The sequence below is a fragment of the Myotis myotis genome, unplaced genomic scaffold (assembly GCF_014108235.1).
Source record: "Myotis myotis isolate mMyoMyo1 unplaced genomic scaffold, mMyoMyo1.p scaffold_m19_p_19, whole genome shotgun sequence".
NCBI classification, from domain to species: domain Eukaryota; kingdom Metazoa; phylum Chordata; class Mammalia; order Chiroptera; family Vespertilionidae; genus Myotis; species Myotis myotis.
Window position 1 is genome coordinate 26,423,956 of NW_023416323.1, and position 14,215 is coordinate 26,438,170.

A 14,215-nucleotide genomic window follows, 5' to 3' on the forward strand; every position below is an offset into this window, starting at 1 on the left:
AAATGGTGGAGCAGAAATTGAAGCTATGTGGTAAGCTTTTAACAAGCACTTTCTGGATGCAGCATGGCTAAAGATGCAGTAACAGGGAGATGCATCAGCGTTCCTTATTGTAACCTTCTATAGTGGACAGGGACTTAGGACAGGGGCTAGACCACAGTAGAGCCCAATGAGTACTAAATATGAACATAACACATGGTGGTACTTTTTTCTGAGTGAAAGGTATGCTTGTAAAGCTTATAACAACCTTGGAAATAGAGTATTATCCTCAATCCATAGATTAGAATCGATGGAACACAAGTAAGGGGCTATGTTAGGCAGAATTCTAAGATGGCTCTCAAGATTCCCACCCCTTTGGGTGCATGCCTTATATAATCCCTCCCCCTTGAGTGTGGCCAAGACTTGTAAATATGATGGGCTGTCACTCTAGCAATTATTATGTTATATAGCAGAAGGGATTTTGCAGATGTAATTAAGTTCTCTAATCAGTTGGCTTTGATTAAAAGGGGGATTATCCTGGGTGGGTCTGACCTAATCAGGCGAGGTCTTAAAAGAAGTTAGATTTCAAATGAGAGGGAGATTCTCTTTGTGGTCTTGAAGAATAAACAGTAACAACAATGAACTGTCTATGATGGGCCATGTGGTGAGGACCTTAGGATGGTCTCTAGTTGTAAGAGTGGTTCCCTGTTATCAGTTGCCAAGAAGAGGAGGACTTCAATCATATGGCTGCAAAGAAATAAATTTTGTCAACACATTGAGGGAGCTTGGAAGTGGGTCTTTCCCTAGTTTAACCTCCAGATGAGGATGCCGCTGGCTGGCATCTAGATTTCAGCCTGGGGGACCCTGAGCCAAGAATCCGGTTCAGTCCATTCCTGACCCATGACACCTGAGATAAGAAATTGTGTTGCCTTAAGCTGCTAGGTTTGTGGCAATCTGTTATGCAGCTATATAAAACAAATACAGGAACGAATCCAAACTCAGTAAGTCGTGGAAAAAACCCTGCCTAAAAAATCTGTGAAAAATGTGTTTTTCTTCACTAGTGGGGTTTTCACAGCTTTTAAAACCTTTGCCAACAAAGTCCAATGAATGAAGATTCACCTCCAGAGAAAATGTATCACTTAATGGTTTCCACCTCCTACCTTGATACGAAGCAACACTGATAAGGACATTTCCAAATGTCTTGCAAGGTGGATGTCTTTAGGATTCTGATGATGGTTGATACAAAACAATGAAAAAAAAATCAAATCAGTGGGAATGGTTTGGATTTATTTCTCCTGTGCATATTCATTTCCACTGGACCCATATGTAATATAATATCTCATCTGTTTCTTTGGCTGGTTGGTTTGACATTTTCTTAAAGGTGAACCAAATTCCCCAGGGCCATATGTGATACACTTTTTAATAACTGAAATAGTAAGAATATATATATATATACATATATATATATTTTTTTTTTACCAGAGGAACTCTTTTCTCCTGAGATCACATTTTGGACTAGGTTGCTTCTTACTCAAGGCCTCAGACAATCTTTGTCCTACCTTTAGTTCAGCAGTTCCCAGAAAGAGGTGGCTTCTTTTCTCTAGCTTGAAAATGCCAACTAAATGAGGTTATTTATTCATAACTGGACTATCAGTGGTGCTTAGAATTAAGCCCAATGGCCACCATGGACTTCTCTGTGCTCACCTCTGGCCTGCCATGCTTAGATGCTTCTAGACCAGTGGATAATTGATATTCCTGGTTCCACACTGGCCATCACTTCATAGTTGTAACTCATCTGCATCTGTATGATGCCTTGTTGTTACACTTACCTGTTTGTGGCTTTGAAAATAGTGAAAGCAAAATAAAATACCCAATCAAAACAGAGTCAAGTCTAAGGGCTCTCCAAGCCATCATGGATTTTTAAAAAGCTGTGGTGCCCCAGCGTCATGCACTGCCAAGTTCTGTACAACAGAAGGCCATGAGTGTGACACCCGTGTGGTCTTATTAAAAAGGGGGATTACGTACATAGTACTTGAGCTTTGCGGGTATGTTAAGAAACCAAATTCAGAGACTTGCCCTTGCAAAGTAAAATATAGCTCTGTTTTGTATAGTTACCACGTTTAATATGGAATATATATTTCATTCATGTATTCGGAATACATATAATATGGACAGAAGTGCATGAGGAGGATAACACACTACCTTTAGAGTTCTGATTATTTTCTCTATTCACCAGGCTAGAACAATATGTAGATATTAAAGCGGAGGAGACGGCTTTTTCTGGATGCAATTGACCCTGGTTACAACTAAGGGGTGACCCCCTTCAGATAATAAACCCATTTAACTCCTGTTTCTCTGCCTTCGCCGGGAGAGCACGACACAATCAGCTTGCTGGTAATGGGTGTTTTGCTGCCGGATGGGTTTCCGTCAAAGTAGACGGTGATGTTGTTGATCTTCTTGGGCCGGACTGAGTCCATGGCCCGCACGGAGAAGGCCGGGTGCTCCACGATGAAGGAGTAGGTGACTGTGTGGTAGAAGACGTTCTTAAAGGGGATGACTATGTTGTACCCGGCTCGGATCTGGAGGGGACCTTGCGGCTTTGGGGGCACAGCCACTCCGAAGAGGGGGATGATATACTCTCCGCCTGCAACGGATGACAGGCTCAGGGTGCCCTTGGTGTCCCCCAGGTGGCTGGGCTCGAAATAGACTTCCACACTGATTTCCGTGCCGCCCTGAGCCCCCGCGGGCGCGCTGATGACCTTTTCCGTGTGGAAGTCTACGCAGTCGGACTGAAAGGAGAACAAGTACACCTGGTTCACACGGGGTCCTGGTGGGTATAGCAGCAGCCCAGGTCCATCCCCAGTCCCTCCACTCTCAGTCGAGCAGGCTATAAAAAGCTGTGTGTCCTTATATAACTCCCTTGAAGATAGGTAGCACTTTTAATTGTTATTCCTATCTATATATATGTAAAAGGTTAATATGCAAAGTGTCCCCTCGGGAATTCGACCAGGAGAATGGGAGTTTGATGGCTCGCTATGACGTGTGCTGATCACCAGGGGGCGGTGCAGAACATGGCGGGTGACTAGTGGCTGCAGCAGGGGAAGGGGAGGCGGGGAGGCAGGGAGGCCGGGAACCTGATCAGCCCTGATCACCAGCCAGGCCTAGAGACCATACCGGTGCACGAATTTCATGCACTGGGCCTCTGGTTTTACTATAAAGAAAATGAGGCCCAAAGACATGTGGCTGGATTATGTTAGTATGGCAGTCATTGCTGTTGCTCCCCATAACCGGCTCTTCTTTCCTTCCATACACATGGAAGACCGCATGATCTAGATCAGTGATGGCGAACCTTTTGAGCTCGGTGTGTCAGCATTTTGAAAAACCCTAACTAAACTCTGGTACCGTGCCACATATAGAAATTTTTTGATATTTGCAACCATAGTAAAACAAAGACTTATATATTTGATATTTATTTTATATATTTAAATGCCATTTAACAAAGAAAAATCAACCAAAAAAATGAGTTCGCGTGTCACCTCTGACACGCGTGTCATAGGTTTGCCATCACTGATCTAGATCCTCATGGACGGGTGAGACTAGTTCTAGAGCAGTGGTTCTCAACCTTCCTAATGCCGCGACCCTTTAATACAGTTCCTCATGTTGTGGTGACCCCCCAACTATAAAATTATTTTCGTTGCTACTTCATAACTGTAATTTTGTTATGATTCGTAATGTAGATATCTGATATGCAGGATGTATTTTCATTGTTACAAATTGAACATAATTAAAGCATAGTGATTCATCACAAAAACAATATGTAATTATATATGTGTTTTTTGATGGTCTTAGGTGACCCCTCCCTCTGAAAGGGTCGTTCAACCCCCAAAGGGGCCGCGACCCACAGGTTGAGAACCGCTGTTCTAGACAATCAGTTGAGAGAAGTGAAAGGTGTCACTTCCACACCAGTGTCTTCAGTTGCCCATGCAAGTCCCTGTAGGGACTTTTCACCCCTCTGGTACTGTGCCCGGGAACACGTGAGATGGTGGCTGCTCGTCAGCCTGGATCCCTGAGTGGCTGTGATGAGCAGAGTCCCCTTCTGAGTCTCACTGCATAGACAGTGCAAATGAGAGACAAACCTTTGTGCTTTTAAGCCACTGAGATATTGAGGCTCTTTGTATATTACAGCATAATCTAGCTTCTCCTGACTGATAGGACTGACCAAGTGCCTATATGTCCCTTGACTGTAGCTCTGATGTTGACTGGGCACACACCCACCCAGTGTAAAGGCTACATCTCCTAGCTCCCTTTGTTGCTATGCAGTTTTGTTCAATGGAATGTGAGTGGAAATGATATATGCAGGCTCCCCCGCCTCCCTTTTCCCTTGTACCTGGCTAAAATGTGGATGTCACTGTAAGCTGTCTTGGTCCATGTGGACCAAAGCAACTCTCTACAGAGGGACAGGAGCCTGGGTGGCTGATGTCATCGAGCTACCATTCCAGCTCAAACTGCTTATGCCCACAGTTATCTGAGAGAGGAATAAACGTCTATTTTGTTGTTATTTTGGGTTTCTGTTTCAGGAGTTAAGCCTACATTCCAACTAATATACTAGGTAACATATATGGGACATTTACCGTGGGCCAGGCTCTATGAAAATGGTTTTATGTATGTATTTAAAAATCCTCATAGAAATCCTGTAAGGTCAGGGTATTATCACCCTATAGAGATAAACTTAGAGAGATTTAGTAAATTATTCATACAAAGAATATAGTAAAGCTCAGCCAGCGTGGCTCAGTGGTTGAGCGTCGACCTCTGAACCAGGAGGTCATGGTTCGATTCCCAGTCAGGGCACATGCCCAGGTTGCAGGCTCGATCCCCAGTGTGGGGCGTGCAGACTTTTAAAACTCTCTCTTGTCATGGATATTTCTATCTCCCTCTCCCTCTCCCTTCCTTTCTGAAATCAATAGAAATATACATTAAAAACAAAGAATATAGTAAAGCCAGGATTCAAATCCAGGTCTGTTGGCTTCCACAGCCTATACTCATGACCACTAATCTCTACTGTCCCCCTTGATTGACTATGGAGCATGTGCTGGGGAGCAAATCTCCCCACCCCTCCTCCCAGCTTGTTAAGATAGAAAGTCTTTAAGGAAGAACCCAGGCCTCGTACTATTTCCGTCTAGCTGGGAGTTCCCAGGCTCTAGGATGCACCGACTCCCCCGAGGTTCACAGTGCCGCACCCTGTGTCCTCCTCCCATTGTTCTTGAGGTCAGCCTTCTGGCAAGGGAAGGGCCTGGGGGTGGGGCCGGGGCTGCTCACCCTGCAGTAGTATTCTGTCTTCTGCCGGGTGTAATTGATGAACTTGGCAAAGATGCTCTGGCCGCTGCCAAGAACAGTCTGGAAGTGGATGGGCTTTTCAGGCAGCGCTGGCAGAGCCTTCAAGTTGAGCTCATACTGGTAGTAACCCAGATCATTGTTGTGCAGAACTAGTCTCCCCAAGGTTTCTCCAGCTCGCAGGGGCTGGAATTCGAATGAGAATGTGCCCTGCGAGGGAAGACAGGGGCCTCGGTGATGCGGCGGGTCCCGCTTCTCCCCTGCCCCCCAGGGACCTCAGAGCAGGGGGGTGGCAGAGATGGCGCTTCACGCTGCAGTGCTCACATTGATCTTGAGCTCCGGGAACCTCTGCCCAAACCAGCCCACTTTTCCTCCCCTGTCCTCTTCCCAACTTCTGTTCCAGGTATTTCGAGATCTGGAATCTGTTTGAATCTAAATATAGGTCAAGGGTCAAGCACACTATAGACCCCTGCCAGGGCTGGCCCGACCTCAGGGATGCAGAACGTGGATCCAGCGGCCCTGGGGGCAGAGCCTCTACCACAGCTATCAGGGGCCCCGGGCAGTCGGGTCTTACCTCCGAGTTAGGGGGCACCACGAACTGGGAGGGCAGGTTGATGTCGGGCACCCTGCACTCCGTGGCGAAGGTCACTGAGTAGGGCAGGGGGTTCTCCACCTTGACGGAGGCTGATGTGCTCTGCCGGACGGGGCTCACCATCTCGATGGTTTTGATGACGCCTGAAGGGATGACCCTGAAACTCGTCACGTAGAATAGGAACTCGTTGGTCACCTCGTTTCGGAAGATCACCTGAGTTCACGGGAGAGTGGGAGGAAGCAGGGCAGAGGAGAGGGGTTAGCGGGGGTCATTCTCTCTGCGAGCAATGCCTGGGCATGGGAAGCGTGGGTGCCAGGCTGACGTGGGCCCTCCCAGCCTGTCTGCATCCCCACCAGCCGGCCATGTTCTTTAGATTCTATGCTCTGGCTCTTCCCAGGTGAGAGGAGGTTACACAGCCTGTGTTTGCTTTGGAGGCCACAGCAGCCCTGGCTAGTGCTGCAGGTGAACGTCTCCTCAGTGGGGACAGCTGGCTGGCCCTGAGAACAAGCATGACCTGGAGAGGTTGTAGTGGGTTTCACTCCTATTCCCGTTGTTGCCAGAGTAGATGACGACGACAATGATGATGACGACGACGATGGCATCTAACACTTAATGATTTCTCTGTGCCAAGCACTAGAAGTACTTAATTGTTTAATTCACACAGTTTGTAAGCAACATGATGTGTTGTTGTTTTTTTAAGATGATGGAAACGAGGCTTAACAACATGAAGTATCTTGACCAGCATCACATGCAGAGAAGTGTCAGAACCAGGATTTGGTTGGACTGGTTCCGGAGCTCACACTTGTAACTGTCGTATATTGTCCCCTCACCCCTGCAACTGACTTGTCATCGACAGGCTGCTCACCTTTTTAAAGTTCTTTTCCTGGGCCATAACCGGTTTGGCTCAGTGCATAGAGCATTAGCCTGCGGACTCCAGGGTCCCAGGTTTGATCCTGGTCAAGGGCATGTACCTTGGTTGCAGGCAAATCCCCAGTGGGGGGTGTGCAGGAGGCAGCTGATTGATGTTTCTAACTCTCTATCCCTCTTCCTTCCTCTCTGTAAAAAATCAATAAAATATATTTTAAAAAATGTTTTAAAGTTTTTTTTCCCAGATGACTGATGATGAGCATCTTCTCAGGTGCTTATGGCTCATTCACATGTCTACTTCATGAAGTAGAGTCTATTTGATGGTTTTGCCCTTTTTAACACTTTCTGTTGTTTATCATATTATTAGGTGGCCATAGTTCTTCATGTGTCTGGCTTTTTACTTTCAACCTCTTCCTGTGTTAAGATTTAGAGTGCTCCTGACACCCTCTGTCTTTTCACTGGAGCATTCAGTCCTTTACATTTAAAATAATTATTTATATGTTTGGGCTGAAGTCTGCCCTCCTTGCTCTTTCTTTCCATTGGAATCATTTTTTATTCCTCTGTTGCTACCTTCCTGTCTTCTGTTGGGTCAGTATGCACTCTTTCGGAATATATTTCATTTCCTCTAATGGCTTCTTAGCTATCTTTCTAAAGGAAAGATTTCTCATGGTTGCTATAGAGCTGACAACGTGAAGTTTTAACTTGTCAAAATTTAGAGTGAGCATTTCATCACTTTCCACTTTCCAACTGACGGTTCATGCCTCCTACCTCACATTTCCCACGGCACAATGTGGTGACCTTGCTGACCTGGAACTTCATTGACCTGTCCGTCCCATTTTTGTGCATTTGTCATCGGACCTGTTACTTCTACGTATAGGAGAACGTCCACTTTACAATGTTATATTTGCTATAAGCTGACAGTCGTCATTTAAACAGAGTTATGAGCAGAAAAACATGTTTGAATATTTGCCTATTTATTTACCATGTGTAGTGCTGTTCTTCCCTTCCAGCAGACCCAGGTTCCCATCTGGTATCATCTCCCTTCGGAATGAAGAATACCTATTTGCATTCCAATAATGCTAATGCATTCAGTAATGCAAGTCTCCTGGCAATGAATTCTCTCATGTTCTTTTATCTGAAAATGCCTATTTCACTCGCACATTTACAGGATAGTTTCAGTGAATAAAGAATCCTAGGTTGATCATTTCTTTTTCTTTCAGCACTTCGTAGATGGCTTCCATTCCTTTTGAAGAGAAGTCAGGGGGCACTTTTATTGTTGTCCCCTGTATGTAATAGATCTTAAATCTGGTTGCTTTAAGCTTTTCTGTTTATGTTTGGTTTTCAGCAGTGTTTCTATGATGATCATAGGCATGGTTTCCTTTATATTTTTCCTGCTTGAGGTTTTGCCAAGTTTCTTGGATCTGTAAATCATTCAAAAAAAACCAAATCAGGGCCATTTCAGCCATTATTTTTTCAAATAATTTTCTGTCCCATTCTCATTTTCTTTTCTTCTGACTCATAATACTCATGTATTAGACCACCTTATGTTTTTCTCACAGGTTCCTGAGGCTCTGGTTGTTTCTCCTCTATCTTTTTCCTCTGTGTTCTTCAGATTGGAAACTTTCTATTGATTTGTTTCACATTCAGTGTATCTTCTCACATCTCTCATCAGCTGTTGAGCACATCCAATGCATTTTTCATTTCAGTTTGTTGTACTTTTCAGTTCTAGAGTATCCATTTGGTTCTTTTTCATAGTTTCTATTTCTCTGCTGAGATTCTTTATCGGTACACTCATTAAGATAATATTTTATTGAATTACTTAAAATATTTTCTTTCAGTTCTTGAACATGTTTATAATAGCTTCTTTGAGGTCTCTGCCTACAAAATCCAATATCGGTTCCATCTTGGAGTCAGTTTCCATTGACGGCTCTTTTACAAGTCTAGTAATTTCTGTTTGTGTATTGGACACTGTTGATGATCATTGTAGAGATTCTGGATTCTGTTATCTTCCTGATACGAGTGTTGATTTTATTCTAGGAGGCAGTTCAATCACTGACACTTTAAACTTGTGTAGGTTTGGTTTTATGCTTGGTTAGAGCAGATATGTGGAAACCTCACAGTGTTCCTCAAGACCTTCCAACTTGGTGGGGTTCGCTATCCAAATTTTTTAGTGTAAGGCTTTTCCAGGCTGGCCCTCAGAAGATCTTATCCTATGGACACGGTGCTTTCTTCTGGCCTCTCAGGGATTTCAACTGGGTTACCAGGGTTAAGGAGGTGTTGTTCATGCAGCCTCTCCACTCTGGCTGGGCCAGACCTCCCATGCTCCCCGGCGCTGATTCATGTAGGGCACCTTCAGTCCTTATCACCCCTGTAGCAGCTGCTCTCTCATGTAGTCTCTTCCTGTGCATGGACAGTCCACCTTCAGCCAAGGACTTCAAGGGGAATTCCTGTATAGACTTTTGTACTCCCACTCCCTCCCTATCCTGCTCCCTCCTTTCTGCTGCCTTACCGTGCAGGGACCGGCTATTCAGGCTGCACCAAACTCTGATTTCTGTCACCTCAGCTCACCGGGCTGCTGCGCTTTACTTAGACTCCAGCTCACTGCACTGCAGTCAGGAAATTGTCCCTGGGCAGAGAGCCATGACAATCACGGGGCTCATACATTTCCTTCTCTCTGATGAATTGCAGTATTGTGCTGCTTGTTTTCCAATGACTGAGAAGACGTGCCCCAGACATGTTGTCCAGCTTTATGGTTTATATGGTGGGAGGACTAGGTACTCCATCATAACCAAAGGTGCTGTTGATTTTTAAAAAATTTGTTGTTATTGTTGATTAAAAAAACCTTTTTGTTATTGTCATTGTCAATTTAAATACTTATTACTGTAAAGAAATTCTGTGATCTGGGCTCATTGTCATTTTTACTCAAAAGTCTTTACACTTACATTTTAATACATATATTTATTTATATATTTCTGTTCACACCTACAGTTTATGAAAATCTCTATTTTCTCCCTACGCTTCTCTATAAAAGAGAAAATATCTCTTATTTCCCCATTTACTTCCAACAGAATGAGAACATTATTTTCATTGCCTTATTTTATTCTTTCCCTTCCTAACTTGAGGCCATATGAAGTAGTTCAGATTGCTTTTCAGCAATTATTTGAAATTACCCATCAATTTAGATTCTTTGTTCATTATATCCTTGTACTTTTCTCTTGGATTCATTTACTTATTTTTTAAATTTTGTTAATTTAAAAAGTTTTAGTTTGTAGTATTTTTTTCAAAGATTGTGTATATGGGTGGGTTACTTTAAGTCCTTGTGTGTTAAAAAATATCTTTATTTTGCTCTCATAATAGTTTTGAGTTCTAGGTTGAAAATCATTCTAAGTAGTTTATATTTTGGGTATATATCTAGGAGTGAAATTGCTGAGTCATATGGTAACTCTATGTTTAAGCAATAAAGAAATGCCAGACTGTTTTCCAAAGTGACTGCACTATTTATATTACCACAGCTAAGGATTCAATTTCTCCACACTCTCACCACCTGTTATTCTTTTTTTTTTTTTTTTTAATATATTTTATTGTTCTTCACAGAGAGGAAGGGAGAGAGATAGAGAGCCAGAAACATCGATGAGAGAGAAACATCCATCAGCTGCCTCCTGCACATCCCCCACTGGGGATGTGCCCGCAACCCAGGCACATGCTCTTGACCAGAATCGAACCTGGGATCTTTCAGTCCGCAGGCCAATGCTCTATCCACTGAGCCAAACCGGTTTTGGCAACACCTGTTATTCTTTCCTTTCATCTTTCAATTTCTTTGTACTCATGTGCTAAAGCCTGGTGATATTACTCAGTTCTGTCTTCTCACTTACAAATAATTCTTCCCCAGAGTTCGTTACACTATTCAGCTGTCCTCTATGGTTTTCTTTTAAAAAATGTTTTTATTGATTCTAGAGAGAGAGGAAAAGAGAGAGAGGGAGAGAGAGAAACATCCATCGATGTGAGACAGAAATATCAATCAGCTGCCTTCCTCATGTCCCCACACTGGAGATCAAGCCACAACCCAGGCATGTGCCAGACCAACTGGAATTGAACTGGTGCCCTTTTGGTGCACAAGACAACACTCAAGCAACTGAGACACACTAGCCAGGACCTTTATGGATTTCTATTCCAAATATCCTATTTTTCATTTTCAGGGTCTCCAATTGATTCTCTTCCACAACAGTCTGTTCTTATTTCATGGGTATGATTATCTTCCTTCATTCCTTTAAGGATATCTATATACTAGTATATAAAAGCCTAAGTGTCTGTTATGACCAAACGACTGGAACAACCAGAAAAACTGGTCGACCAGTGGCTATGACGCACACTGATCACCAGGGGGCAGATGTTCAATGCAGGAGCTGCTCCCTGGTGGTCAGTGCGCTCCCACAGCCAACCTTCTGCGGCCCCTCCCCCCACTCAGCCCCCCACTCCCCCATAGGCCTTGATCACCGGCCAAGCCAAGGGACCCCACCCATGCATGAATTTGTGCACCGGGCCTCTAGTTGATAATATTCACTGAAGGTCTTCTTCTGTTTGCTTTAATACCTCTTATCTCAGGAGTTCTTCTTTGTTGAGCTGGTATTTCTATTTTATGGTGGCTTTCCCCCCCCCTTCAGATATTTTGTGATTCCTTGATTTTAAGGTTCTCTGTTAACTTGTTTGTGAATGTGATCTGAGTGGAGTAGCCTAACTCAGTGATTGTAGGAGAGATGACATGCTGCTGGCTGGGTTTTGTCGGTATCTCTTCTGGCAGGGCAGATGTGTTCCTACTTTCTGTTTTTTTCACATTAAAATCTTTCCCTAGGTAATTCCATTCTCTACATAGTTTTAAATACTATCGATAAATGGATAATTCCCATATATTATCTTCAGCCCTGACCTCTCTTGTGAGTTCACATATGCCCCCTTTCTTCAAAGCACATACCTCATTTTGTAATAATGCATTCATAGTGCAATTATTTGATTAATGTCCATCTCCCTTCACTGGACTGTGTGTTCCATGAGAATAGGGGCTGTGTCTATTTTTGATGATTGCTGTGTCAGCAGCACCTACTCTATGGCATATATGCTCAATAGATGTTTATTGAACTAATGAATGAATTAGGAAAAACAGCTCCTATATGAAAGATCCCGTGGTGTCTTGGAGTAGATGACTCTGAGTTGCATCCTGGCTCTGACATTACTAGCTATGTGTGTTGAGTGCTCAGCACAACGCTGGACACTCTATAAGCACTCAGAAAATGGGATATTTTATTTGTGTGGCCTGGTATTTGCCAGTCCGGTGTTACAAACTGCATAAGAGTTTTCATGTCTCTTCTTCCTTGAAAGCTTGGCACGGGCCTAAGTGATGGCTGGCTGGCCTTGCAATCTGGTCTCATCTTAAAGAGCCTGGGGCACCTAACTGCCTTTGCCAGGTCACTTTAAATGGTCAGCTGGACAGGATAAGGATAGGCTGGCTCTGGAGGACTTCTTCGCTCCCTAACACCAGGACTGTCAATCTCAGGGTCAGACCTCCAGGGTTCCAGGGCAATGCCTTTGACATATGGATACCTTTGCGCTGTATAGTCCTTCCTTGTGGGAAAAGAAGTTCAGCTTGTAGTCTTTCTTGGATCCAGACAGTACATCAATGTAATCAAGGCCCTTTAAGGAGGCACTTAGGTCTGGCTTCTCTGGTTTCAGCATTTCCACAATGACCCGGAACCTGGGGGGAGCCACAGGAGCACAAGAAGGGAGGAGAGGAAAAATGAGATATTTGCCCAAAGAAAGGAACGAAAGGTGCTATCTCTACTCTTGATTTTATGTAAAACACATGGGTCCAGGGTTATTGCCTTCACTCTGTCTCTAACAATAACAGTAATTGCCATTCACTGACCACCTATTATGTGCCAGCTATTGAGTCCGTGCTCTGCATGTGTTACAGGCCTTTAATCCCTGTGATGTCTGCAGGAGGTGCATGTCATTACCATCTCCATTTACTAGCGAGGAAATGAGGCCAAGAGAAGGGAGATAACATGCTCAGGTAACATGACTAGTTATTGGCAGAACTTAGGTGTGGGCCTTGACCCACAATGCTCAGCAAGGGGCCTCTCCTCCCAACCTTTGGCTCCTGAACTATAAAAGAAGGGGACTAGACTGTTTGGCCTCAAGGTCCTCTAGTCCTTGCATTCTTCTCTACTTCCACTTCAAGTCCAAGGTCCAAGGGATGTCCTTCTCTGGCCAGTGACTTAGGTAACAAGACTGAACACTCAATAATAACCACCATGATTATTGTTATGACAATAGTAATAACTAACATTTCTTGAGCACTTATTTTGTGCCAGGCACTGTTCTAGGAGGTTCATAGGTAACCAGCCACTCACAGAGAGCACGAACAGGAGAAGGTCTCTGGAGGCTTAGCGTTCAGGCAATGCCTGGCCACATCAGGGAACTCGGTCTCTGGCCCTTTTAGCCAATGTCCTCCAGAGGCCCTGACTAGGGGAAGGGCCAGGCTAGACAGTAGAAGTCCTCCTTCTGTCTCCCCCACCCCAACCCCTTGCCCCACTCCCTTACCTCTGGGGCTTGTTCAGCCAGTTGGTGATTGGCAGGAGCTCAGTGTAGGGCGTCTTACATGGCACTTCACGGTAGATACTGGCCACGGCTTTGGGGGGCTCGGCAGTCCCATGCAGTGCATATAGCCAGCCGGTTCCATCTGGCAGGGGGAAGAAGAGGGTCCCCTAAGGAGAGGAGGAAATACAATCAGAATGATACCGAGGGGCCTTTATTAGGCACCTCTCAGGCATGGTAGTGACCTGGGATTAACGGAGGCTCTGCAAATGAGCTTAACACTTTGGGGAAGCAGCTGTTTCAAGATTCATAACAATATTCCCATGTGTTTTAACCAGGAATCACAGACAAGGGGTCTTACTTTAGAAAAATCCCTCCAGGGGAAAATGTTACATACATACATAAGCATATATATTAGAACCATTTATAGGAATATATGGAGCTACCTTAAATATTCAACACCTGGGGAATGTTAAATAAATGATGAAACCCTCATTCAAAATTTTAGGCAACCATTAAAAATGGTTATCACTCTAGCTGGTTTGGCTCAGTAGTTAGTCCAGCAGCCTGTGGTCTGAAGGGTCCCAGGTTCAATTCCAGTCAAGGGCACATGCCTGGGGTATGGGCTCGATCCCAGTAGGGGCTGTGCAGGAGGCAGCTGATCAATGATTCTCTCTCATCATTTATGTTTCTATCTCTCTCTCTCCCTCTCCCTTCCTTTCTGAAATAAAAAAAATATTTAAAAAAATTATTATCATGAAGACTACCCAATTAAATAGAAAAATGCTCATGATAGAATGTACAGTGAAAATTAACAGAATGAAAAACTGGGTATGTTTATGATGGCAGCCAAGGCCGTAT

General features: G+C 44.2%; 1 protein-coding gene across 1 annotated transcript in view; it reads right to left on the minus strand.

Annotated features, from left to right (window-relative positions):
- Positions 1-1,993: 1,993 nt before the first annotated feature.
- Positions 1,994-14,215, minus strand: part of HYDIN (HYDIN axonemal central pair apparatus protein) — a 343,591-nt gene continuing 331,369 nt past the window's right edge. Inside the window, exons 82-86 of the mRNA XM_036346816.1 lie at positions 13,361-13,524; positions 12,362-12,512; positions 5,882-6,112; positions 5,293-5,517; positions 1,994-2,765 (exon numbers count right to left, since the gene is read on the minus strand). Coding sequence (XP_036202709.1) covers positions 2,283-2,765; positions 5,293-5,517; positions 5,882-6,112; positions 12,362-12,512; positions 13,361-13,524 — 1,254 coding nt within the window. The 3' untranslated portion in view covers positions 1,994-2,282. The remainder of the gene's footprint in view (positions 2,766-5,292; positions 5,518-5,881; positions 6,113-12,361; positions 12,513-13,360; positions 13,525-14,215) is intronic.